The following is a 23,814-nucleotide window of genomic DNA, read 5'->3' on the forward strand; positions in this document are numbered from 1 at the left end:
TCGAGTGCCATGCCGTACAGTGCATGTATCAAACGACAATGATTTTGATTATGACCGAAGACCTCTTCATTGTCATAGTTGCCATCCTCAGGCCATCATCATCGTCATGATTTTGCCTTTTCCCTTCTCTGATTCAGTTGGGACCTCCGCCTTTACTTCTGTTTGCTACAGTAACAAAGGACCACTATAATCCCATAGTGATTGAGAAATATAGGTATTTCCAATTATGATACCATACCATATCGCCCAAAACTACACAATAATGAACACCCCCCAAAATCCATGTCGGTTCCATCAAATACACCCATACGAATGTCAAACAGGCATATTATGGGGACGTGGAGGGACTTGTGGAGAGTGGAGAGCCCCGGCCGTTGTGCCTTCTCCTCTTCCTAGTAGTTACCTTGTCAATCGAATTTTGATATTGCCACCACGGAGTTCCCATAAGCGGGCAGCACCAGACAAAAGAGATTCCTACAACAGTTGGGTCAAGCTCCAGGGTGGAGCAATTTGAAGTCCCTGCCAATCTCCAACTTGCCATTGCATTTACCGGCTGGATTGACGGCTTTCCACATGGCTTCTCTGTACAGGCAAACCAGAAAGGAAAAGAAAGTGCAAATACACAAAAGTCAGAAACAGATGGGAATAGGTGCTTACCTAGCCAAGTCGATTCTCAACTATCCAAGGGAAGAAGAAAATAAGAGGCGGCGAATTTTCCCTGTCGACAACCCATGCTCGTCTGTGTCCTGCACGATGAAGCAGCTGGCGTCAGTACCCCAGACCTCGATATTTTCTTTTTGTTCCTGGTCCTGGTTGAGCCCGTTTTGTCGCTGTGGGGCTCCACCCGGCAACTTTTTTTGGTGGTTAAACAGAACTTGCTTTTTCTCGCATGCTAAAAGTTACTTCTGGCTTGTACCGGCATGTATCCGCTCCAGCGACTGAGCGACTCTGGATCCGATTTTGAAATTCAGCGAGCCAATTCGTCTCCCTGCTCCGCTCCCTTTACGAACCTAATTCTAACATTTTCAAAATTCTTCCGGTAAAAATCTTAAAACACACGTAAACAAAAAAGGGAAAAGGAAAAGGGAAAAGAGGTTAAGAAACTTCAAATATTCACGCTGCAAGTGAACAGGCTCGGCCAGACCGTGTTGCCTGGTAGTCCACCACTTTGTCACAAGCAAAGACGCCCGCTTTGATGTCCGCCCAGGCTTTGGCCTTCTCCACCAGACGCCAGCGACAAAGCTTGCTTAAGCAGGCGACGACACCAGGTGTGGGTCGATATTGCTCTTTCCCCGCCTTTTCCAGCCCAAATGTCGAGATACTGCATATCGAGCCTGCTGGTGCATTCACACACACCAAGAACTTCTCATCAGGAAGCAACTTGTTTAATCAATGTGGGAAAACGCATGATTGGCCAATCCGTCTGTCCTGCCCAATGTAACGATTACAGCCAACCAACATTTGACCCCATGGTCCAACAATCAATCAACTTCTTCTGAAACTAGAAGACCCCAGTTTAATTGTGCTCTTGCATTAATCGCTAGAGACGAGTCACCCCGAGATCGCTGATTGAATGCCCCGGGTTCCCAAGTCTCCAGGTTAAAATACCTTCGATATCTAAGTGGAAACTAATAGCGACAGCTAGTAGCTAACATCCCCAACGCTAACCTTAAACATGATCACCGATACCAGGACCGTCTTAAACTAAGATCACTAAAACTCTAGCCCACAGTTTTTCGTTTTTCATTTGAGCAGCTTTGGAAGTTTGGCCCGAGATTATCTCGTTGCATAATCAGCATTGTTACTATATTTTCGCCGGCAACCTCACGTGAGAACGGAGCAAGAACTCTTCTCGAAAAGTCTCAGAGAAAGCCCATCATTCTATGACCGGAGCTCTGGGGTCCCCTCAAAGACATAACAATGCTGTCCAAAATACCGAATACTGTGATTACTGAGCCAGAGTCACGAGTGTTGAAGTACTCCACAATCTCGCCATTTTCAGAAAGCGTTGCTTTTGATGTAATATTCTGGTTCCTGACGGAAAAAACAAGCTCTAGCACTACAAAACCTTAACCATGCAGGCGCATTGGGTTAGAACCCGAGACCTTTGGCCCTATGACCTCGTTCAAAAAAAATTTCCTGAATTTTTTTTTTTTTTTTTTTTTTTTTTTTTTAAAAAAAAAACGCCAGAATCGTCAATCGCTCGCTTCCCCACCGTGAACCGTGGATAATGAGCGAGTCCGAAAGCCGAACCCCCAATGAAGGTCCGCCGGATTCGACTCTTACTTGAACCTAAGGCAAACATCTCGAGACATCCCGAATGGGCGAAGTGGTTCTATGTTCTATGTATCTCCACTGTACGATCCCTTCGAGATAGAATGCACATGTACATCTGCATACATCATATCTGCACGCCACCGGAGTTTCTACCTCCACTACTAATAATTCAGCAGAGCGCCTTCCGGCCGGCCAGACCGGCCCATCGAAAGCTTAGACGTGCAGACATATCATGAAACACGCGCCATTGAACCCACTGTTATCACTTTAACAAGACCAGCTGACGATTAATAAGTCGCTACCTTTAACAATATCCATGCAAAGTCTTCTAATTTGACTGCAATAGCAAATACCCTCTAATATCGCTCGTTCTTTTAGCCTTGCGTTCACTTTTGACTTTCGCTATCGTCCGAGTCGATTGGTGGCGCTCTTGCTACAGTGCTTACGAGAATGTGGGTATTCGTCCGTAATACCTGGGGTTACACCAGGTATCCTATGTCGGTCGGTTGTAACCCTGGCAGTACATGAAAAAGCAAGCCCCTAGTGGTATTGGCACGATTGGGAGAACAAGCAAAAACGCCAAAATTCACTCGGCACAGGTTGCACAGCGTCATAGCCGGAAGAAATCTTGCAGGCTTGAGATAGGAAGAATTCATAGTGTGGATTCGAGGCTATCATAGTGTAAGGAATCTATCTATCTTCCGCCATGCACTACCAGTATTCATCATCACTAGATTTCTGTAAAAATAGAATAGCCTCATCACTATCACATATCTTAATCTATCCGGAACTGACGGCATTATATTCCTCAGGTCTTCATCTAGATTCGCATCTCTCCTGCAGATTCCCAACAGGACCCTCGAATGCCTCCCTATACCATGTTATCTGAGAGTACGCTTGCGAGGAATATGCTGACCATACAGCTTGACTTCGGATCTATCACAAATCTGCCGAAGACCAGCAATGTCGCGACATCCATAAAATATACAATGTGTCCAGCATCAATCCTGGCCGCCTTCTAGGCTCCCACTTATTTTCGTTTTAATACAGGACCAATCTATAAGCTTGTTGGTCTTGTCAAGTCTTGTGTGTCACAGGCTAAAAACCAGCATCCTGCGGTCTGGCAGAAAAATGTTCCTAGGGCTAGCTCGTTTCCTTTGGACAAGTCTCAACCCATGTCTCCATCATCGTAACAGCGCCTTGGTCGTAAGCTGTCCTTTTCATAGTTTCGTCTAGTATACGGCTCCCGCTTGCGTTCTTTTTTTCTTGTCCCGACGGAGCGAGAAACGCCTCTTTACTGTCCGGCTGACTTGGCAATGCCAGGATTACGTCGAACCCTGGCTCATCTGTTCACCAGATGTGGTGTTGCGACATCTGTGCATTCTCGACAAGTGGAGATGAATATATCAAATCAAATCGGCGGTGTCGACATTTGTAGACTCATCCGTATTCACTATTTTAAGCTTAAAAGCAGTAACGTTTCAACATCAGTGCATGAATGCCGCCAGTTTTCCTCGCAGATGAGAAGGGTGTGTCCGTGCATTAGCCGGCCGAGTCCGAGTCTGCCGGTCCTGATACGGCAAGCCGCAAATGTTTGTCGCACCGATTGACTATCACGACTTCAAGCCACAGAACCCACCCAAACCACTACTTCTCCACCAGGAGCACTTCAGAATATGCATTCTAATCCTTAAAACAAACATCACATGTGGCGAACGTGCGTATGTTTGCTGTTCCTGACGGGGAAAATACGATGCATTTGGCCCCACAGATCGTATTTTTCCATAAATTGTTCTAGAAACCGGCCCTTCGCGACCAAGGGCCTCGTGGTACGGCAATAGCGGACCCGGCGACGGCAGGTCGGTTGCGTGTTTAATGCGTCTGGATATTTTCCCTCTTACAATTTCCTATTCCTATTTCCTTTCTGCATACCGTACTCCTGGGAAAATGAGATGAAAACTTTCTCGGGCCTGAAGGTCTAGCTTTAAAGGGCATCTCGAATGCCAATTTTATACACAAAAAAGCGCCACTCTTGGAATATTTGCCAAAGCCAGGATCCAAGAAACGACCGAACCGAGGAAGAGCTGCATCGGCAACGCAGGAACCGGAAGGTGAGAGTGTCAAAATGCGGAAGCTTCCTTTTTTCCCCTTTTCTTCCTGCATCTTGAGATTCCTTTTTTTATATAGAATTCCTTGGGTAAATTGTGGCTTGTGACAATAACAGGCAAAAATAAAAGCTCCTGCTTTGACATGTGTTGAGCTCGTCGATTGGGTTTCTGGAAGCTGTGAATCGTTTTGACGATGTCTTGGCTGGGTCTGAGCTGCGGTTGTCGGCACCTATGCGCATGCATCATGAAATTAAATGAAAGGTAAGGTATAAATGGTTGATAAGGTCATTCTCAGGCCAGCGCTTCTTGGTACGGATGTTAGTTATATGTAATTTTGGAAGCCAGATGCAGCGCAAATTGAAAGGAGCGGCACACCGTACTGAGTCTTTTACATCCAATACTCGGGTACTCCCCATGGAGCAACTATGCAGGAGTCCCGGTGAGTATGAAAATATCAGAGAGAAATGAATCCTAGATATGCCCTGGTGTTCTGTTGTTCCCCGGGCCTGTTCCATAAGCACCAAACCAATTAGTTGGGATAAGACACTCGTTGGTGAAATCAAATTTATAGTGTTAGACAGATATTTTTGATACCATGGATCGAGGATCGCATGGGGGACAGGTGTCCGAAACTTTTAGATTATAGTACTATTACTAACTCAAGGAATGGTTAACTGTGTACAGCTATTTGATAACACTACAACGATCCTACTACCTTTTCGATCCTTACGGCCCAGGATTATAGTTATGATACGAGAGAAGCCGTTATATTTCTAGGATATACGCTGTCAACGATCGTAGAAACATCGCTTAAGAAACGATCCCTTTGGTCCATAAGTTCGAGGATCATCAATAGATATATGCTAGTCTATACTTGACACTACAAGGATAACCCAATAACCCTCCAAAAAAAACGATACTAAAATACTACTCTGTAAATCTAACTTTCCCCGCAATATTGATTGTCGAATCCTTCTCCACCGATGTGCAGCACCATTGAAAAGCTGTTCACTTCTGGAGTCTGTATGCATTGATCGCAGTGATCATGGGGCTGACCCCGAATACGAGTATTTGATATTGAAGCCAGGGGCGGTTATCAGTAGTTAGTAGGCTTGTGACCCATTTAGCAGAAAATGATGCATCGATGAGGGAGTATGTTAATTGACCAATCAAAAGCCTGCTCGAAAACCGTCTACATGGTACATTTCGTTACCCTTGAGTATCTAGATTGAAGTATGGTCGGCACTAGTACTATTGCCCCTCGCTATCGATAACCTTGATCGAGACTAATACAGCGAATACATATTGGTATGCATTTACCTGCACTCATGAATATGGTCTCGTGGTATTGAAAAGTACCAAAGATTTCTGGGATCTTCCTGCATGTGTATCTCTCAGACATCACTAATTCCGCTAGCCTGAGAGCCAGTCAACTCTTTGACTGTTAAAAAAAAACTTTTTTGTTATCAAACTTTTCCGATTCGAACAATCAATCAAGCTTGCTTGGAAGTCTGCATGCACGAATTTCTTGCTTTTGGAAACTAGCAGAAGGCGATCCAAGCACACCCCGTCGGACCCACATTTTCCCTTTTCCCCCACATTTCGGATTGATAGCCATATTAGGTTTAGTGCATAACCAAGGACCCACAATACACTGATCTATCTGCGAAGAAAATGTGTACGTTGAAGTGGGAAAAAACTTCCCGAACTTTGGAGCCGAAGGAAACTTTATGGTGGCGTAAAAAAGATGCAATGTTTTTTTTTTCTCATTGAGGTTAAGGTAGCAAGAGCCCGTAGTGGGGAAGACTAGGCTACAGAACCACCAAGGAAGACAAAAAACCGTTACTTGCGCTTGATTACATCGTCAGCAGAGACAAATTGCACAAGCCATTTGAGCTCCTTCCATGAAAATTTTCTAGAATAAACTTTTTTTTCTTTTCCCTAAATGGGATTTAGTCTGTGATAGGCAAAGGAATGATGTGATCTTCGTTACTCTGGTTTCAGGATTTTTTTTGACTGTATCGTGATGGTGATGTCTGTACGTCATTTTTGGGGTGCTTCCGAACTCGAATGGATGTTTTTCTTCTTCTTCTCTCAGCCGGCTGGAGTGGAAAGGGTGCTTCGGAATCCAACAGAGTTCCTCCAAAGGTCTTTGAATCATATCCACAAAATTAAGCATTAGTATGGATGGATGGACGGACTTACTGCAAGGGGCATGGAACAGGTTCCGAATATCACGGCCACATGATGGTGATTTCCGCTGCTGAGTGATCCCTTTCTAATATCGACGGGAGGGCCGAAGTCCAATGGATAAGGAATAGCAGGCCCTGAGAAAGTATGTATTGGCTTGAAATTTCGAAAGTGTGGTAGACAACACAGAATTGACTGTGCCTACAGGGGTGTGGTTGATGGTTACACAATACAGAAGATCTTCGCAAAACAAGAACCTGAACGTGAACATACATGGTACTTCAATAATGTATGCGAATCTGTGTTTAATTCTCTGGCATCTTCGTGTTCGAGTTTTTTAGAGTGAGATCTACAATGTCTATTGATATATTATCACTTATATATATATATATATACATATATATATATTTATAGATTTCCACTCTCGTAAGACTCGGAATGCGGTTGGTGACCGATTCAAATAGTGAGAAATCAATATTATGTCCAGTAATCATGGGATCTCCCCGTGTTTAAAACATAAGGATAAAGAAATAATATAAACATATCGATGTAGCAGCAGTCGAGTATTAAGGTAGTTCCAGGTACGTCGATCTTAATAGATTCTAGGTTCTTCGAGCACTTCATGGCTTCCTGGACCATGCTGTATACCGATATGAGCACATTTATGTTAATCGATCGACGTTACATCGATGAAAGAAAGAAAGAAGCGTCATGGGATCCTAGAAGTTATTGGGTTTATCGATAAACGTTGCCATGGATCTTCTCGTGCATGCGGCGCGCGCCGTTGGAACTTTGAATACTTGGTACTGGAACGGGTGTCAGACAGAGTTACAGGCCAGCCTGGCTCCAATCCATTCGGTATCCTGTATATCGGATCCTTAGGAGCTATGCCACCTGAATCTGGGGTATCGCCACCGGCAAGCGTTTGAGCTGGAAGCTGGAGCCTATAAGCTAGATACCCTGGTGTTTCTTGAAAGGTACCTAGATGACATATATACCTCTGACATTCACAGATGTAAGTCAAGAGGCAATTGGATCGATCCACATAGTATTTTCATATGCATAGCTGGAAAGATGTGTTTAAGTTTATAGAACTTTATTGATCGGAAGTTAGACTTGATAAAAGATGTATTAGTATCGGTATCAGTCATAGATCTGTATGTGTTTATAGACGGCGGGAGCCACTCCGCCTCGGAAATTCGCGTAACCATCGTTTAGAAGCAGCCGAGTTGGATTTCCGGGTAACTTTCTCAAAACCTGCTGGTTTAGGCGAATACGAAGCTCTCTAGGGAGCAGCTAGGTATACTTAGGCTCGATACTATCATCAGGCCGTTATACAATTATATTCGCCGAGTGTGATATATATGGACGATATGCTTGCCTCTCCTTTTGCAATTTGGGCGCCTTGCTACGGGACTTATTATGTTGGCGATCTTGAGACGCAGAACCATTAGTACTTTGCTCCATACGCTCGAATAATTTTGCGCTGGAAAGGTTGCAGAAGATATCTATTTTCGTGATATATTTGAATTTCAGGAAGTATTTCTGGATGCCATAGCTAGCTAAATAGGTAAACTACATAAAATACTACGGAATATACTAAGATTCCAATTAAGTAGTTGAATAGCTCTCTATGAAAGTAGCAGATTATTACTGAGATAACATCTTTCAAATTCACACATCGATATACCGACTGCGGCTGGCATTTTGGAAACCGCTGCTGGGACATTAAATTTTCTATAACTTTTGTGTTGATTGAGCTTCCCAAAAGACACAAGTTTGTTTAGTAACTCTTTTAGCGCGACAATTCTTGTTGAACAATGTCGAAAATTTTTGCAAATGGCTTAACATTTTCGACAGGACCGGACTAGGAATTTGACTGGAGATAGTGTGGGGTCGTTTGCAACGTCACGTTCGAGGAAAGTGAGGTTGACCTGCAATGTTACGGTGGAGGGAAATGTAGAAAGTGGGGTCCGGATCCTTGTTCGAGAAGGAAAAAGAAAACTGTCTTGTGTCGGGTTGACGATTTGTGCATGTGGGTGTTGAACTAGGATATCCCTGATAAAACTGATAATTGAGACTTCACTGTTTGACCTGTAGGTTTTACATGCATTTGCAGTGGCGTCTGTGTCGAAGCTTAGCTTGCGATATTTTTTTTTAACAGGTGGTGTCCCGACGCCCAGTGTTAAAATTTGGTTCCTGGCCTAACGTCGGCCGAAGCTTCGGGGAGTTCCTTTCTGCAGCCAGGGCTAGTGGGTCAAAAATTTGTGTGTGTGACTAGGGATCGATAAGCCATCTCCGTGCCGGCCGGTGTTTCGGCATTGGCACAGCTGAAATATTCAAATTAGTGCTTATCAATATACTGCTTTCGAAATGTGTTCTAGAAGCAGAAATCTGTGGGCCTAATGGCGTTCTGGTCCCTTGCAGCGCCCAATTGTTCTTTGAAACAGTTGATATCTAACTTTCGTGAACCACTGACCAATTGATATTGTCAATCAAAACTTAAGTATTTTACCAAGGCGTGATATAGTACCTGCCACCGATCGATCCGTATTGTCTTGCAGCGTATGCATAACGAAGGTCCAAGCTCAACCTCGCGTCGATATTTCGAGGGTATGTTTCTAGGTTCCTGTCGATCGCGATTATCAGAAAGCGGTTCCGAGATGCCCCATCAGGTACAGCTTATTACGGTAACAAGCCACCCCAGAGACATCACATGCGAATCGTACGTATCCCAATCGTACACGTTCCACATTCTTTGCATCTGGAGCTCCATGGCCCTGGTCCTTGCTGTCGATCAAGACACCTGCATGTAGAAGTTTTACAACAGTAGCGGTATTGCATATTGCCAGCTGTTGGTACAGTACTACTTCTGGGGAATGCATTGGATTGACTTCTTATTAAGGGGAACCATCAGTTCCCTGCATCTGCCCTGTTCGATCAGGTACAAGGGACTAAGTATGGAGTACTCCAGTTGGAGTATGCAACAGCGGGGTACGATTTTGTTGGCGGGGCCCCAAGGCGGACTGTGCACTTGTGCGAGGGCGGTGAATCCTATTGCAAGCCATCGAATACGAGTTGCAAATAGGGCTTTGAAGGATTTGAAGTCATGAGACAGCTATAGTGTGCATTAGTTCCATTTAGCATATTTCGTACGATATCTAGCTTCAATAATGTGAGGTGAGGCGTGGCATGAGGATTATGATTGTATTCTGAAGGATCATCCCAGCTATTTGGAACTGGCGCTTCCGATTGTATTGGTTATGATTGGTATTTGGACCTTTCCAACTCTCATCTCAAAATCTTGTGGCTGGGTGTTTGAGATTTTTCGTCGTATATCATTGAGTCTCCGTCTCCAATTAGGTTGGCATGAGGGGGTTTCGCGGAATTGAGACGGCTATGGATCCATGGAGTTAAGATTGAGTGGAGTTTGAAATTCTGAGGAGTATGAAAGTTGAATTAAACCAAGGCACCTAGGCAAGGAAACTTCGACTAGTGGAATCGACGTTGTACTCGTACGCTTGCAGGTATCTTGATATTGTTGTCCATGTCGGTTTAGCTAATTTTAAAATACTTGACAGTATGCTGCTAAAGATCCTCCTCCTCCTCACGATTGATTAGGGTTTGGTTAATTTAACTCGTTAATTGGCGATAAATATTGATATTCCTGATATTTAGCGGGGCTTTTATATGATTGAACTCGTTGGGCTGTCGTTACCTTATATGTTGCCATCCAACTTTTATCGTACGGAATACGACTGTGACATTTTACTCGCTCCCGTGGGTGATACCCGATTGTTTCGGCTAAAAACATACTTGGTCGTCGCATACAGTCCGGAAACATGTAGACGACCGCACATATCAGGAAGCTGCCAAATTCGTCTATCCTCGTCTTGTAGCCTCAAAGAGGCTAAACCACAACCCACACTTAAGCTTAAGTAAGAATGTATCAATCCGCAGTCGGATGAACCGCGAGGAGCCTCTTTCAAGGGGTATGTGCATCGGTCCACAATTCGGAATATATGCGGGGGCAATTCTGAACCTCGTCTATAGAGACACCTATTTGAACATGGGGCACGAGTCGGGTTTTATAGCGTCTTTGGGATATTTTGGGACCTGGTAATCGGGATCTGCAGGTACAAGAAATATTTAGTCTTCTACCATGGGACGAGAAATATTCCTGGTAGATCTTGACATATCTGAGAGTAGCTCCGAAGCTTTGACCAGCCTCTTATTTCAGCTTCGAACGTTACTCGGTACATCTATCGAGTCGGCAATATGATACTGGAATATATGCTTCACGCTGAGTGGTATTTAAGCGGCTCATAGACTGATTTTATAGTATTGAATTGTAGCCTATAGGCCTAGAGCGAGAGTTGATCTGTATCTTCCTTTATATATTACCTACTTATGTCCTATATGGCCCCCCATCTGAGTCTAGACGTCTGAATCATATTGTATATTGCTCAACACATATGCACGCATAGGACCAAAGGTAATAAAGGTATCCTAGAAAGGCAGACAAAATATCGGCCCCAAAGTGGGTAGCTGTGATGTGATGTGACTCCGGTACTAAGCATAGAAGAATATTACATCGTTCACGCTAACTTTGCCGTGGTCCAGCTGCCGCTTCAAACGTTTCGAGGGGCCACGTGCACGAGAATACATGCTGTCGACAACACATAGACACATTCCAACATGTTGGATTTTGACACACCCCCCGAACATTAGATCGATGTCAACTCGAGTACTCTGTCTTCGAATCGAGACGTCGAGACCAGCTTCGACAAAGTAATGGTTAGGTGTTTAGGTGCTCACATACGACATGTAGGCTTGCCATACCTAACTAGTCTAGTTTTAAACATGCTTCCCTTGAATCTTTCCGCCACTTACTCTGTCCCCGCATGATTGGTGGGCGACATATATAATGCAATAGAGTTTCCTTCCCCCTCAGCATCGCCATACACACTAGCACTTCCCAAGAAAAATCTCCTGACTTTGCATTTATTTATTTCGAGTACTAGGACGAGTTATACTCAGTTGCTTCCTTTCAATGCGAAGCGATGAAAACTCTCTGGAACCGAAAAAGGTAATCGTTTTCCGGTACGCGGATCGTTATGTTTCACTCAGATCTGACAGATATCCTGTAGATCAGTGTGAGAGCGGAAAGAAGGTATCCCTTACTTCGATGGAACCGACTGGGCTGAACGCAAGGGAGAATCAAAATTCACGTGGAATTGTCTCAGTGCTGAAGGTTGATCAATTGAGGGTTATTAAAGTGGCTAACACGATGTAAGGGTTGAGGATGCCGTGGGGTGAGAACTTTGAGGTGGTTGGGGGCCAAGGGGTGGTGAAGTGGCTCATTAGAACAACCTTTCGGGTTGAGGAGCTCTAGTTCCATAATCTGAAGTGACACAAAATGTGGCAGTCCATACATTCCTAGGCTTCTAGATCCGAAGAAATACGCAATTGTGCAACATAGTGAGTAAGGCAGTTACCTCAGTACACGTAATATCGACATAGGCCATGGGACCAGTAGGACTAACTTCAGCTGAAACTCGTATCTCAAACTTAAACTTCATCCGACATATTTGTATTCCCAACCAACTGTGATAACGATAAATTGTTGGTTATGAATAGAATTAACTCTCTAATGCATATTAGGGTTGCTTGTCTGTATACTCTAAAGGTTATTCGGTTCCACGGGTGACCCTGGAATATGTTAACTTTACCGTCCCGGAGGTCGAATTAGCCACTTCAATTCGCTAATCTCGTTCTGACTCCCGGGAAATGCGCTTGTACGAGTGTCCCTGAGCTGCGAACTTCCGACCGGGAAAGTTTGTGATACAGTGCTGAGAATGCTACACTCATCTGAACCCAATACTCTTTGTTGGGATTTGTGTAACTAGTTAGTATGGAAAATCCCTCCACACATATGCACTATATTCCTAAATCATATGTACCTTAGCGAACGCACATAATTATATAATTCAATATTAATTTATTAATTCGTTAAGCGGTACTTGCCGGGAACTCGGAAGGTAAGATTCGGCCCTCTCCCCGGATCAATATATATTCAATGGTCGATCTCAGGGTTCTAAGTTTCTAGCCGCTGCTAATTCTTGTGAGTGATTACCCAATACTACAACGCCGAGGTTACACGGTATAGGCACCAGACATCCATCCCTAGGTGATGACCACAAATTATAGTAACGCAAAACCACCTAATAAGTCATCCTTTCCAATCAGGGAACGACAGATGAGACACGGCACGGTTTGTTCGGGTTCTAACCATTGTGTAAAACCAACAGTTGGGTGAGAGCGGATTAGTATGAATTTCTAACGTTATATACTAGAAAAACTCAGGAGATGACGTGCTATGGTAAATGTTGAGTTATATAATATAGTGCTAGTTATACCTGTAGAGAAGGATGTTACAATGAATTTTACATGTCTCAACCATGGAATTCACCGACACTATTGCGAAATATGGTCCCAGAAATTCGTATCACAGTACAGTATGTATTGAGGGATTTATGCTAGTACCGATACGTTGGATCAAAAACTGGGAAGCTCCGAATATATGTATTTAAGGAGTGTAACTCTTGGTATTCAAAACGTTTAAACTTAGAATGATTAAACTACAAAGATATTGGACCAAGTTTAACGTTTTCCAATCGCTTTAGCTTTCTCTGCCAGCTGTAATATCAGATTTAATCGATGTTGATATGTGCCAATGGGCCAGCCCCTTCGTCAATGTGGGGGGTTTACAGTTTTTTCTAGCCGGTCTATCGACTCTTATATAAGGCAACTTCATACCCGGACCTGAGGTCTGCGATATAGACCATGGCCACGTGTTTATCTCAAATTCTATTACGCGTATACGATCAATCTCGAGCTCTGGCTCTCTAAATTAAGCTAAAGAAAACTAACGTGTGAAAAGGCATAATGCTATTATTCTTGTCCCTCTAGGTCGTTACGGAATGAGTCTAGTCTCGAGGCCCAGAGCTGCCTCGAAGAAGCCCGTAAGCTACTGATGATCTGAAGTTTTGGACTGCATATTGCATTTATCCAAATTTCAATTTATAGTATACTATATATGTTAAGGGCGAGTTCGATTGGGCGCTGTCGCAGTTTTGAGAGTAACATGGGATCGAAAGACGAAAATGGATATGATGCAAATACATATTTACATATTTATCTTAAATTGGAGATACATAGTCTGGTAGAGCTCCATGTGCAACCAAGATACATAGACTAAAGAGGATTCTATATAGCTAGCTTTCGCTGGATCTCTAGTACCCAATGGACCGGAAACAATAGATATATTTAAACAACGAGACGACTAATGATACCTATTCCCATAAATTGCCAGCAGTTTAGCAAATGAAGAGGTTTCTGGGTAGAATCCCCCTAAGCTCCTGTCGCAAGCTGAACACAATCCTTGCCCAAGGGAAGGGTTTAACTGAGAGCCTCGTGCTCGAGCAGTCTACTCAACTCGACCGCATTGTTGACTTCGCACTGCTCTACGGCACGACATTAGCGATTGATCGTAAAATTCTTACCAATGCGTTTGTTTGCGTACATGATATCACTGATTTATGATTATCCTTTCGAGTAGGACAATTGGTGCCGAAGCTTGTGTTAGAACCTCGGAAATCATAATCTTGTCAATTGATCACCTCAACATCAACCTTCCGAATCTCGTGTCTTTTGTCGTCCACAGTAACCTTGCGAGCGCAACGATATTTATCACTAGGGTTTAAGCTACCCACATACTAAACTTCTTGTTCCGAGTGAGTCTTAGCGGTTGGATATTTATCGATGATTGTCATCTAACTTTTCTAGAAGGTGTTCAAGGCCTAACGCGTGAGAACAGATCGATTCAAATCTCCACAGATTTTTTGAATTCAAATTCAATTCGTAAGTTGTTCCATTCATAGACTTAACATTATCAATAATCTTTTCTATGGATATACAGCGGCTGACGCTATTTTATCATTGGAAAGTATCCCTCGCATAGGAATAAGAGCAATGTGTGTCGCATATTATATCTATGCAGGGTGCCGCTGTGACCAACCTGACGGCAAACACGTCCATATCGTCTACAAAAACCCTCATCATGGTCCGGACGCCTTAGTATGCGGCTGTCAACAGACCTTTCTGATGCAGAATCAAGATGGCCCCTGCCCCTTCTGCTTGCGCCAAATATTGCTTCTCGTTAAGCTACAGCAAATCATTCAGGAAACGGCACCACCAGGTGAACCTGTGATCCTTGACTATCGCAATCGCCCTGTATTCTACGACGCCGATGACCCTCGTGGGAATATGTCAGCTGAAGAGGCTGATGAGAAGCGGGCTAAAGCTCAGGAGCATCGTATGCGACGCGGAATCATGTTCGAGGCCACTGGAGTCTTGGAACCTGGGAGTTCTATCCCATCAGGTGACCCTTTGGAGTCCGCCGATGGCGTACTTCAAGCGCTCACAGCCATGCTGGGTCCAAACAACATCGCCCATGAGAATATCTTCAATGTTCTTCCCAATGGGTTTTAAGTTGGCCTTATTCGGAACTCTTCGGGCATATGGGTTTGCGACATGAGATGTCTCTATTTTATGCTCGGAATTTTGGATCGGCTACCTCGCCTTTTTTTCTCTTCCGGGTTTTTATTTTACACTCTGGTCTCTCTAAGAACTGATTACTATTTTAATGTATCGCGTTCTTGAGATAACACAGAGTATCTAATGTGTATATCTCCGACTTGTTGTCCTTACAAGGCGAGAGATTTTTCATTTTGGGTATCTTGACTTCTTAGCTTAGCAACACATCTCCACTCAGGCATCTCAAGCAATGAAAAGATTTGATTTTGATACTCGATCCTGATCACACTACGGTGCCTTGAGGTCAAAGTATGAACCAGGATGAGCTAGGCCGCGAAGATGGATGCCTTCGTCTACTCATAATCGAAATGTCGTAATCCAACAATAGGCATATATCTCCTCTCGTAAACCAGACAACACACGGGGTCCACATATATCCCTTGCTCCTGTAAAACCACGCTAGCTATGAATTAGTCCCTAAGCTAAGCGCCTCTTAAGTAGAAGTAGAAGCTACTATATCGCCAATCCCGACCCCATGATAAATTACTGCTAGCTAGCTAGGTAGTGTACGTAATAGTTGGGATATGTTTCCGCAGATCCGGTATAACTGGCGTAACATAGCCTTGGTAATCCTCCTTGTGTTGGTGACTAGATGTTGCAGTTGTTGACCTTGTTGTATTTTCGCTTGCCCTAATTCGGAAGTATTATGATTATAATTGCATTGCGCCAACTGCGAACTATGCCATAACTACAAGCCAAAGAATTGAAAGATATCTTCAAAAAGCATTCTCATTACTGTCGCCAGAAATTTCCTGAAGGAAGGCAAATTAACATCTTATGCCCTATTTTTACACCTGCTGACAACCTTCAAAACAAAATGAATTGAAAGCTCAGACACGCTTGAGATCGCCAGTTTCAGCTTCAACACAAAAGCGGTAGTATTGGCGAGAAACCTCGCTTCACCTGGCAAAAACGCCTATGAAGATGCCGACCTCTATGTGTATCACTTTCCCTTTCTGAATGATAGATCGAGCTAGCCTAGAGAGATGTAGCTGGTTTCTTTGTATAGCATTGAGGTCAAGAAGAACATTCCCAGCAAATTGGTTTACAAATTTAACAGGCAGCGGGGGTGTGGGGCTTGCCGACATGGATCTGCTGTTGGGTTATGAGTGCGACTTCACGCCATTAGCCTTATATGATTGACACATCGAACGAAATATATCGTTATTTCTGACTTGGTTAGCCTGATCTAGTCCAGGAGTTAGCTTCAGCCCTTTGGATTGCTCATATATCTGTGCCTAGGGCTGAAATCTCTAGACCGTTTGGTATCGATTACAAGAACCTCAAAGAGGATTGCTCGGACGATTCTGGCACCTTTACACTGACGATTAAGTCGAAATCAAAGAGAAAGATTGCCACATAGCCTCTTTAGACTGATTATGAAGGAAACGCCGATAATGATATCTGGTTTCTCGGGATTGGTCGAAACGCACTGATATATGGAGTTCCTTCTGACCCCGCTTGGAATTCTTGGAATCAGTCGCGATTTAAGGTAACGAGTTCACGCCTTCTTTTTTTAGAAAGGTCTCTTTCAAACGCTCGAGCCACCCCATCGTTTCTCTGCGCTGTCGTCACTATCTATTACCTTTTTGTACTCGATTTGAGATTCAACTCGAAGTGAACCTTATGATCACTTTAGTTCCATGAGCTGTCCCATTTTTGCGGCATAACCGCCAAGGGAATTTCGACCTTGTCATTGTCTTGCCATTGTCCTTTATTTACCAAAAGGTCGATCCGTTTTTCCAGACCCTCGGATCTGGTCCCGAAACTTATGGTAAATCGCTGATACTTTAGTGTACTGCGAATGGTATATATATCGTGGTTGTCCCAATCTAGATGTCCTAGTAGCCACACGGCACCTTTCGTCGTATTCAGTCCACAGCCAATAATCAACAACAACAATATCGAGGCGAGATCTTCGAGACATTCTCTATCGATATTGGATTTGCTATCGGGAGGCGGTACTCTTAATTACTTTTTCAAGATGCCGAAAGCGGATGTTATGCCCTTAACAGTTTGTACTAGTATATTTACAGCCATTGGGACGATATTCGTACTTCTAAGAATATATGTTCGTGCACGACTACGCGATGTTTTTGGGATCGATGACTGTAAGCCACCCACACAAAATGCAAAGAAAACTTGCCTATAAACATTCCAAACTATCTAACATGACTTCGTGAACTTTAGGGTTGTTATTTATATCTATGCTGTGGGGTTTATCTGGTTATATCACAGAAATGATTGGTAAGTTCTATAGTTATTAGCCACCTGTAGATATAGATACAACTTACATGGGCTCTAATCAACGGATCATTTGTCTTCAGCTGCCTGTAGATATTTTACTCGCATTCATCTTAGTGCTAAGACCCTCGGAACCGAAGTAAGATGGGAGGTCGCAATGTCTTTCAATACGGTAAAGCTCTACAGATCCAAAGTTGTCCTGCCCTTGGGAATTTGCGGTTTTAGGTCTGACATTAGCCTGAAACCACAGCTCGCCCAAGTCGGAATATGCCTTTACTCCCTCGCCAATATGTTCTCCCGGATGGCTATCTTGTGCACCTACCTTAGATTCACCCCGCGTGAACAGAAGGTCATGAGGGGTATTCTGTTGGCGGCTCTGGTTATGACAGGAACCTTGGGCGTCGGCACCGTTCTACTAGCTACAGTGTCTTGCTACCCACCACACCTGATCATGTACAACAGGGATTTTATGGATAAGATTCATCGAAAAGAGCTCGTATGCCTCGCACCGAGACAGGTATTCTATTGGATGGGTATCGGCAATGTGGTGAACGATGCAGTGACATTTATGATGCCGTTCCTCTTACTAAGGTAGGTACACTAGGATTCAGATCGAAAGCACATTGCATGCACACCGGAGTCTAAGTTAACATCGTCATAGAAAACTGAAGTCCAAGAAGATGAGGCAAGAGTTATACTTCTTGTTCGGGTTTGGTTTATTGTAAGTGACTTATCTATATGTTGGGATAGATTTTAGGCTTCGTGCTTCGAGACTAACACTGTATAGGGTCATAATCATTAGCATCATCAGAATACCCATCGTTAGTGTGCTCAAAAAACAAGGCAACTTCAGCGCCCGTAAGTAATCGAGTGTTCTTGTGACAGAAGACAATAACTTACCGTTTGATCTAGGAAATCTGGTCAAAGTTTGGATTTTTACCCAGCTCGAGTCAAACAGTATTCTAGTTGTCGCCTCGATCCCGACTCTTAAACCCCTTTACCGAAAACTTCGCGGCCTTCCTTCTGGCATGACAGTCGTGAGTAAGAGTGCGAGCGGGGCACACTCTGGGCAAAGGCCGTACGAAAGCGAAGACAGGATAGAAATGTCACCACGATTTCCGTATAACAGAAAAATATCATATCCGGATCCAGATGAGTCGATATTAAGGGATACGATATACCTTCCGTCTCCAGCTCAGGAGAGTACTCCATCGGAGGGAAATTGGACAAATTCGGGTACATCCTGTCGGGTCCTATGTTAATAGGTTATATTGAGGTATATATGCGGAACTAAGAATTCAGGAGAAGGATATATCTTGAGCTTTTAATTGGCGTTTTGGAACAACCTTTCGATTTCACTACTGGATAGTGAATATCTTTCTTATTTGTTCTTTGATATTTTTTAAGTTTGCTATGACCCTCCCTATTTGGAGAAGAAATGTATAAAGGAGCGCAGTTGCAAGAGTTTTTCCGGATGCATACGTTTGATGCCAGATTATACCCTGCTATGTAAATATTAATTAATGCCGACCTCAAGACTGTTCGTATTATCAAGCACCCCGTAGCTTTTCAACCTACTAATACGATACGCACACCTATCTACCCCCTATGGATGAGTTTAGTGAGTATCTATGTATATACGGTGGTTACAGACGTCAGAATTCCCTAAAACACTGTGTCTGAAAAATATCCTCTCGAGGCCGTGAAGACCAATACTTTAACTTGTATTCTGACTGTCTATACCTAGACGAGATATTTCCCCATTACGTAGTAGTTAATGGAGAGTTAAATTCTAGATCTTTCCATGTAATGCGTACTCTCTAGAGGTGGGCTGTTCCAAAGATTTGCAAATATACGCCGTAATGTATGTGTGTCCGCGCGTGCATCGACCACCTGTTCTAAGATACAAGAGCTCTGCAATTATAACAGAGCTGTCTTATGACTGGCACTTGAACTCAAATTCATAACGCTTCAGATAACGCCTCTGCTCCTGCCCCGCTCATACACCGATGTTTTATAGGTTCCATGGGCTGCATCTTCGATTCGATTCTGTCGCTAGAAATTCCCAAGTCCTGTGCACGCGCCTAAGTTGAGAAATTACGGTATAATGTATAATGTTGGATGCGATATAATATCAAATCTAAATCTCATAAATTTTTAATCTATTGAGTATGATCGACCAGGGATAAAAGTTGAACCACCTTTTTCTAATATTCCTTCACGAAGAAAGCAGCATCTGTGTGTCTTTTGGCGCGGTTAAGGCTTTGCTTCGGTGGCTGGTTTGGGATACCGCAAAATGCGTTGGCTAGAAGCACCTCCTTCTTGTTTACAACATCCTCCTGAATTCTGGGCCTTAAGTAAAAAGCACCAATCAGAATGCGAGTACGAACGGCATGGCCTGTGCTCAGTTGCAGAAATGGAAAGCACGACCCACTTTGAGGCCAGGCTAATATTTCTAGACAGTTCCTGCGTTATCATCCTGGACTCGAAGCGCAGAGAGTGCTTCTGGAAAACTTGGAAACAACCCCATCGCGTCGACAGGTCATCGGGCATTGCATTGGTCAAAGCGCTGCAACCAAACCTAAATCTCATTATTCGAATTCTTATCCCGTGTTTAAACCCTCTTCGGAGTGAGCATGTCCGTGATTGACGCGGCTCCTGAGGAGAAATGAAGCCCTGGGATGAAAAAGGGATACGCGATTGGGCATATCGAAACGAGCTCGTTCTCTAAACTCTTGAGAAACAAATGAGTGGAGATATCGATATTGTTGGCTCGAACCAGGTCTTCGGGCACGGAAAAACTTAAGCTACGACAGCAGTTTTTCCGGGGTCTCAGAGTCGCAGTTGCCGTTTCTGCACAGATCACGCCACGGATAAGATCGCTTTGGGCGACTACAGGTCATCTATTAGAGTGTCATTGACACAAATTGGGTCCAAAACCCGATCCGTTTCTACATCTCAATTAGCTCATACTCCAAATGCTTCAATGATGGTGGATGTTGGTTGCAATGAGGGGATGCCTGAAGCAGATCATGCGTGGGATGGCCCCTGTCCCCGTCAACTTAGCCTGCGCAAGCGAACTTTGGTGTTTCCGAAACGTCGCAGCACAAAACGGACAAGGGCCAAGACCCTGTCAACTACGCTTTACCGACGCCATAAACATTTTTCCAGGAAACAAAAGCTGGATTGCATTGATAACTTTGGAAAACACGAGAGAAGTTGCTATTACCCGAGTGGTCAGGTTATGGATATGAAAAAAGCTTGGGCGTGGATCGAACCTTGTATGTCTCCTTCGTGGGTCCGATAGAAGATCCATGGTTTCGATACCCTGGACATAGGTAACCTCCTCTGTGTTTCCGCAAACTCGATCTCACGATGCGCCCCGGCTCCACTTGTATCCGGTAATTCTGAGAAGTACGAGATGTACGCATTTCCCAATAGCGCTGGATGGGAGTTAAATAGCACAGACTCCCACCTACTTCCATGGCTTCTTCTTCTCTCACCATCATCTCGACGATCGATCAGCAAGCCAGGCGCTATACATTCTTTCTTCTACTTCCTTTTCATTTTCTAATCTTTTCCGCCGGTCGGTCTTGAATTGAATTCGTTTCTACACGGCAGTGCCAGTGATTCCTTCTTTTTTACGATTCTATTCAGTCCCACGTTCTTTCGACGTATATCGCCGTTTAACGCTTCTTCTTGCTTCGATCGTTCGAACATTCAAAACCAAGAATACGACACTTTCTGTCAAGTATTGCTTTTATATACACATCTTTAAAAATGTATTCGCAAGCTATTCTCATTTCCCTGCTCACAGCAGTCGTCCAAGCCAGATTTGGACAAGAGCAAGTCCCAATCTCTGCCATCTCCGCTGTTAACGGCGGTAACCCAGGTGAAGCACCTACAATTGCAGGTGCCGCCATTTCTGATCTTCTCGGTGCTGCAAACCCATGCAACAAGCTCAAGCGTGGTGACCAAATCCTCGCACAGCTTGGTACTGGAGCCGATGCCGTCGCCGCCGCAAAGGGGATGGTTGCCGCAGAACAAAACGTCAACCCATTTACTTTCAGCAATGCTGCTCTTTGTACCGATCCTTCCCTCCCAGCCAACCCAATCCTCAGGGGTATCATTCCCAAAATCGACCCCGCTTTCGCAAATGCTGCTGCCATCAATGCATTGTCGGCACAGACTCTTAACAACCCCCTGAATGCTAACGGAAAGAGCATTGCTGATCTCTTCACGGAGAGCGGTTTTACTGACTTCAGGGGAGTTGCCAGCGATGGCACCGGCCCAGTTGTTAACAACGGAGGAAACAACGGCGGTAACAATGGCGGTAACAATGGTGGCAACAATGGTGGCAACAACGGCGGAAACAACGGCGGTAACAACGGTGGCAATAATGGTGGTAACAACGGTGGCAATAATGGTGGTAACAACGGTGGCAATAATGGTGGTAACAACGGTGGAAACAATGGAGGAAATGCCGGTGGAAACGGTGGTGCCGTTGACTTTGGACTTTGCGATCCATCCATGGACTTCGTCGCTGGACGCCCAGGACGAAGGGCTGACGAATCTACCTTCCTCCCAATTGATCCACTTACCAAGCAAGGCCAACAAGAGGCTCTTAACCCCAACATCATCACCAACCGAATCTGCGATCAGCTCACCAATGTTTGCCAGTCCAACCAAGCCGCTAAGGATCGTTGCAGGTCTTGCCAGGCTCAAATCCAGGCTTTGGGAACACGTGATCAATCTACTGCTAACGCCTGGAACGCTTGTGTAAACAATGGTGCCCAAGTTGGTGGTGCTAATGGCGGTGCTAATGGCGGTGCCAACGGCGGTGCCAATGGTGGTGCTAACGGTGGTGCTAACGGTGGTGCTAACGGTGGTGCCAACGGTGGTGCCAACGGTGGTGCCAACGGTGGAGCAACCAAGACTCCAACCAAAAACGGAAACACCGGCTCCAACGTCCAGAGCTTCAACGGTTCCCTCGGTGCCCCACCAGTTGCCGTTGAAAACGTCGGTGGAAACCGCCCATTCATTGTCAACGGTGACTCCTTTGTCAACTTCGGCGCTGCTTGCTCACGATCCTGTGACGTTCAGAAGAACCGATGCGCCAATGCTGCCAATAGCACCGGTAACAGGAACATCAAGGTCTCCGATTGTGAAACTCAACAGCAAGCCTGTTCTCAGAACTGCAGAACCAATGCTGTCGCACGAAAGAATAAGAGATTCGTCAAGGTTTACAAGAGCCGAGTATAGATTCACTTATCCTTAGAACTTCTTAGCAGTTGAACACATGGAGCAGTCATGGGTTGGAGTTTGGATTTCCTCTTTTATTTTTTAGCGCAATACATGTATATTAAGCTTTACTTCTCTTGAACTCGGACAGAAAGTCGAGTTCCCATTTTTTATCCAAAAAAAATTCTTAGTTTATGGTCATACATCACAATCTCCCTCGTAGATTTACTTTCGCGGTTTCATAGTTTTATATTCCATAGGAGCGAATTGGTTGGTACCAACTCAAACCATATTGAGGTGAAAAGGTTTCGACTCATTTAGCCTAATTATCCGCGACTTTTAAAACGATTCTCCAGTTCCACGAGTCTCACACTTGTTCCCCGGTCCTCATTTAGACCTATCTTCGCCGCCATGCCAATATTAATAGTCTTGTTAAAACCCTCAGGATCTGCCATCAAACATACGTACTCGAGTGCTCCAAAACAATTAAACTCATAACACCAGATGTCACAAAGTTTAAAAATACGCAATCTGATATAATTTACTTAAAGCTTGATCTACTTGAGCGTAATTAGCGAAAGATCTCGTAACATCAGTGATGTCCGATTACGACTCGGTAGGTCAGAGCGCTAAGAGCGATTTCCTTTCCAACTGCGCCAAGTATAGTATCAAATTCATCATATACCACTCCTTTTTGTCGAGTGTAGAAGCACGCCCCTCTATCCGAGCTCCCATCAGTCTCAACGCCAGAGTTTCCTTAAGGCTTCGTAACCTGAAATATGACAAATCACTAACGCACCTACGATCGTCCGTATTCTGGAAAATTAATTTTTAATTTGGGACAAGCTAAATACAAAAATCAGGGCTTAAATCTGGATTCCGATATAAACAAAAGAAGATTAAAAAAAGATCGCGGGATGTGTCGAAACATACATATAGATAATATGATGATTTGATACCAGATCTCTTTATCTCGGGTGGAAATGAAGTTATATATATCCCAAACTCGCGTTTTTCCCCAAGGGCAGTCAGGAGTACGGCCCATCTTGAGTAGCAGAAAAATAGGTTCGATATATTATAAAATATATGAGATTCG

The 23,814-nt window shown here is 44.1% G+C and overlaps 4 protein-coding genes across 4 annotated transcripts; 3 read left to right on the plus strand and 1 right to left on the minus strand.

Moving 5' to 3' along the window:
- Nucleotides 1–9,086: 9,086 nt before the first annotated feature.
- Nucleotides 9,087–9,351, minus strand: AOL_s00043g322 (uncharacterized protein; the record flags this gene model as incomplete). The annotated part of the gene is made up of 2 exons (XM_011120808.1): nucleotides 9,087–9,204; nucleotides 9,305–9,351. 2 exons carry the CDS (start codon nucleotides 9,349–9,351, stop codon nucleotides 9,087–9,089), a joined length of 165 nt encoding a protein of 54 aa, XP_011119110.1.
- A 5,390-nt stretch (nucleotides 9,352–14,741) lies between these two features.
- On the plus strand, nucleotides 14,742–15,128 carry AOL_s00043g323 (uncharacterized protein; the record flags this gene model as incomplete). Its single annotated transcript, XM_011120809.1, has 1 exon — nucleotides 14,742–15,128. The coding sequence occupies one exon, from the start codon at nucleotides 14,742–14,744 to the stop codon at nucleotides 15,126–15,128; it is 387 nt and encodes a 128-aa protein (XP_011119111.1).
- A 2,345-nt stretch (nucleotides 15,129–17,473) lies between these two features.
- AOL_s00043g324 (uncharacterized protein) lies at nucleotides 17,474–18,739 on the plus strand (the record flags this gene model as incomplete). Its single annotated transcript, XM_011120810.1, has 5 exons — nucleotides 17,474–17,480; nucleotides 17,561–18,068; nucleotides 18,139–18,198; nucleotides 18,265–18,335; nucleotides 18,390–18,739. 5 exons carry the CDS (start codon nucleotides 17,474–17,476, stop codon nucleotides 18,737–18,739), a joined length of 996 nt encoding a protein of 331 aa, XP_011119112.1.
- Nucleotides 18,740–21,257: 2,518 nt separating this feature from the next.
- Nucleotides 21,258–22,739, plus strand: AOL_s00043g325 (uncharacterized protein; the record flags this gene model as incomplete). The annotated part of the gene is made up of 1 exon (XM_011120811.1): nucleotides 21,258–22,739. The coding sequence occupies one exon, from the start codon at nucleotides 21,258–21,260 to the stop codon at nucleotides 22,737–22,739; it is 1,482 nt and encodes a 493-aa protein (XP_011119113.1).
- Between the last annotated feature and the right edge of the window lie 1,075 nt (nucleotides 22,740–23,814).

This window comes from Orbilia oligospora (genome assembly GCF_000225545.1).
Source record: "Orbilia oligospora ATCC 24927 unplaced genomic scaffold scaffold00043, whole genome shotgun sequence".
In the NCBI taxonomy this organism is placed as follows: Eukaryota; Fungi; Ascomycota; class Orbiliomycetes; order Orbiliales; family Orbiliaceae; genus Orbilia; species Orbilia oligospora.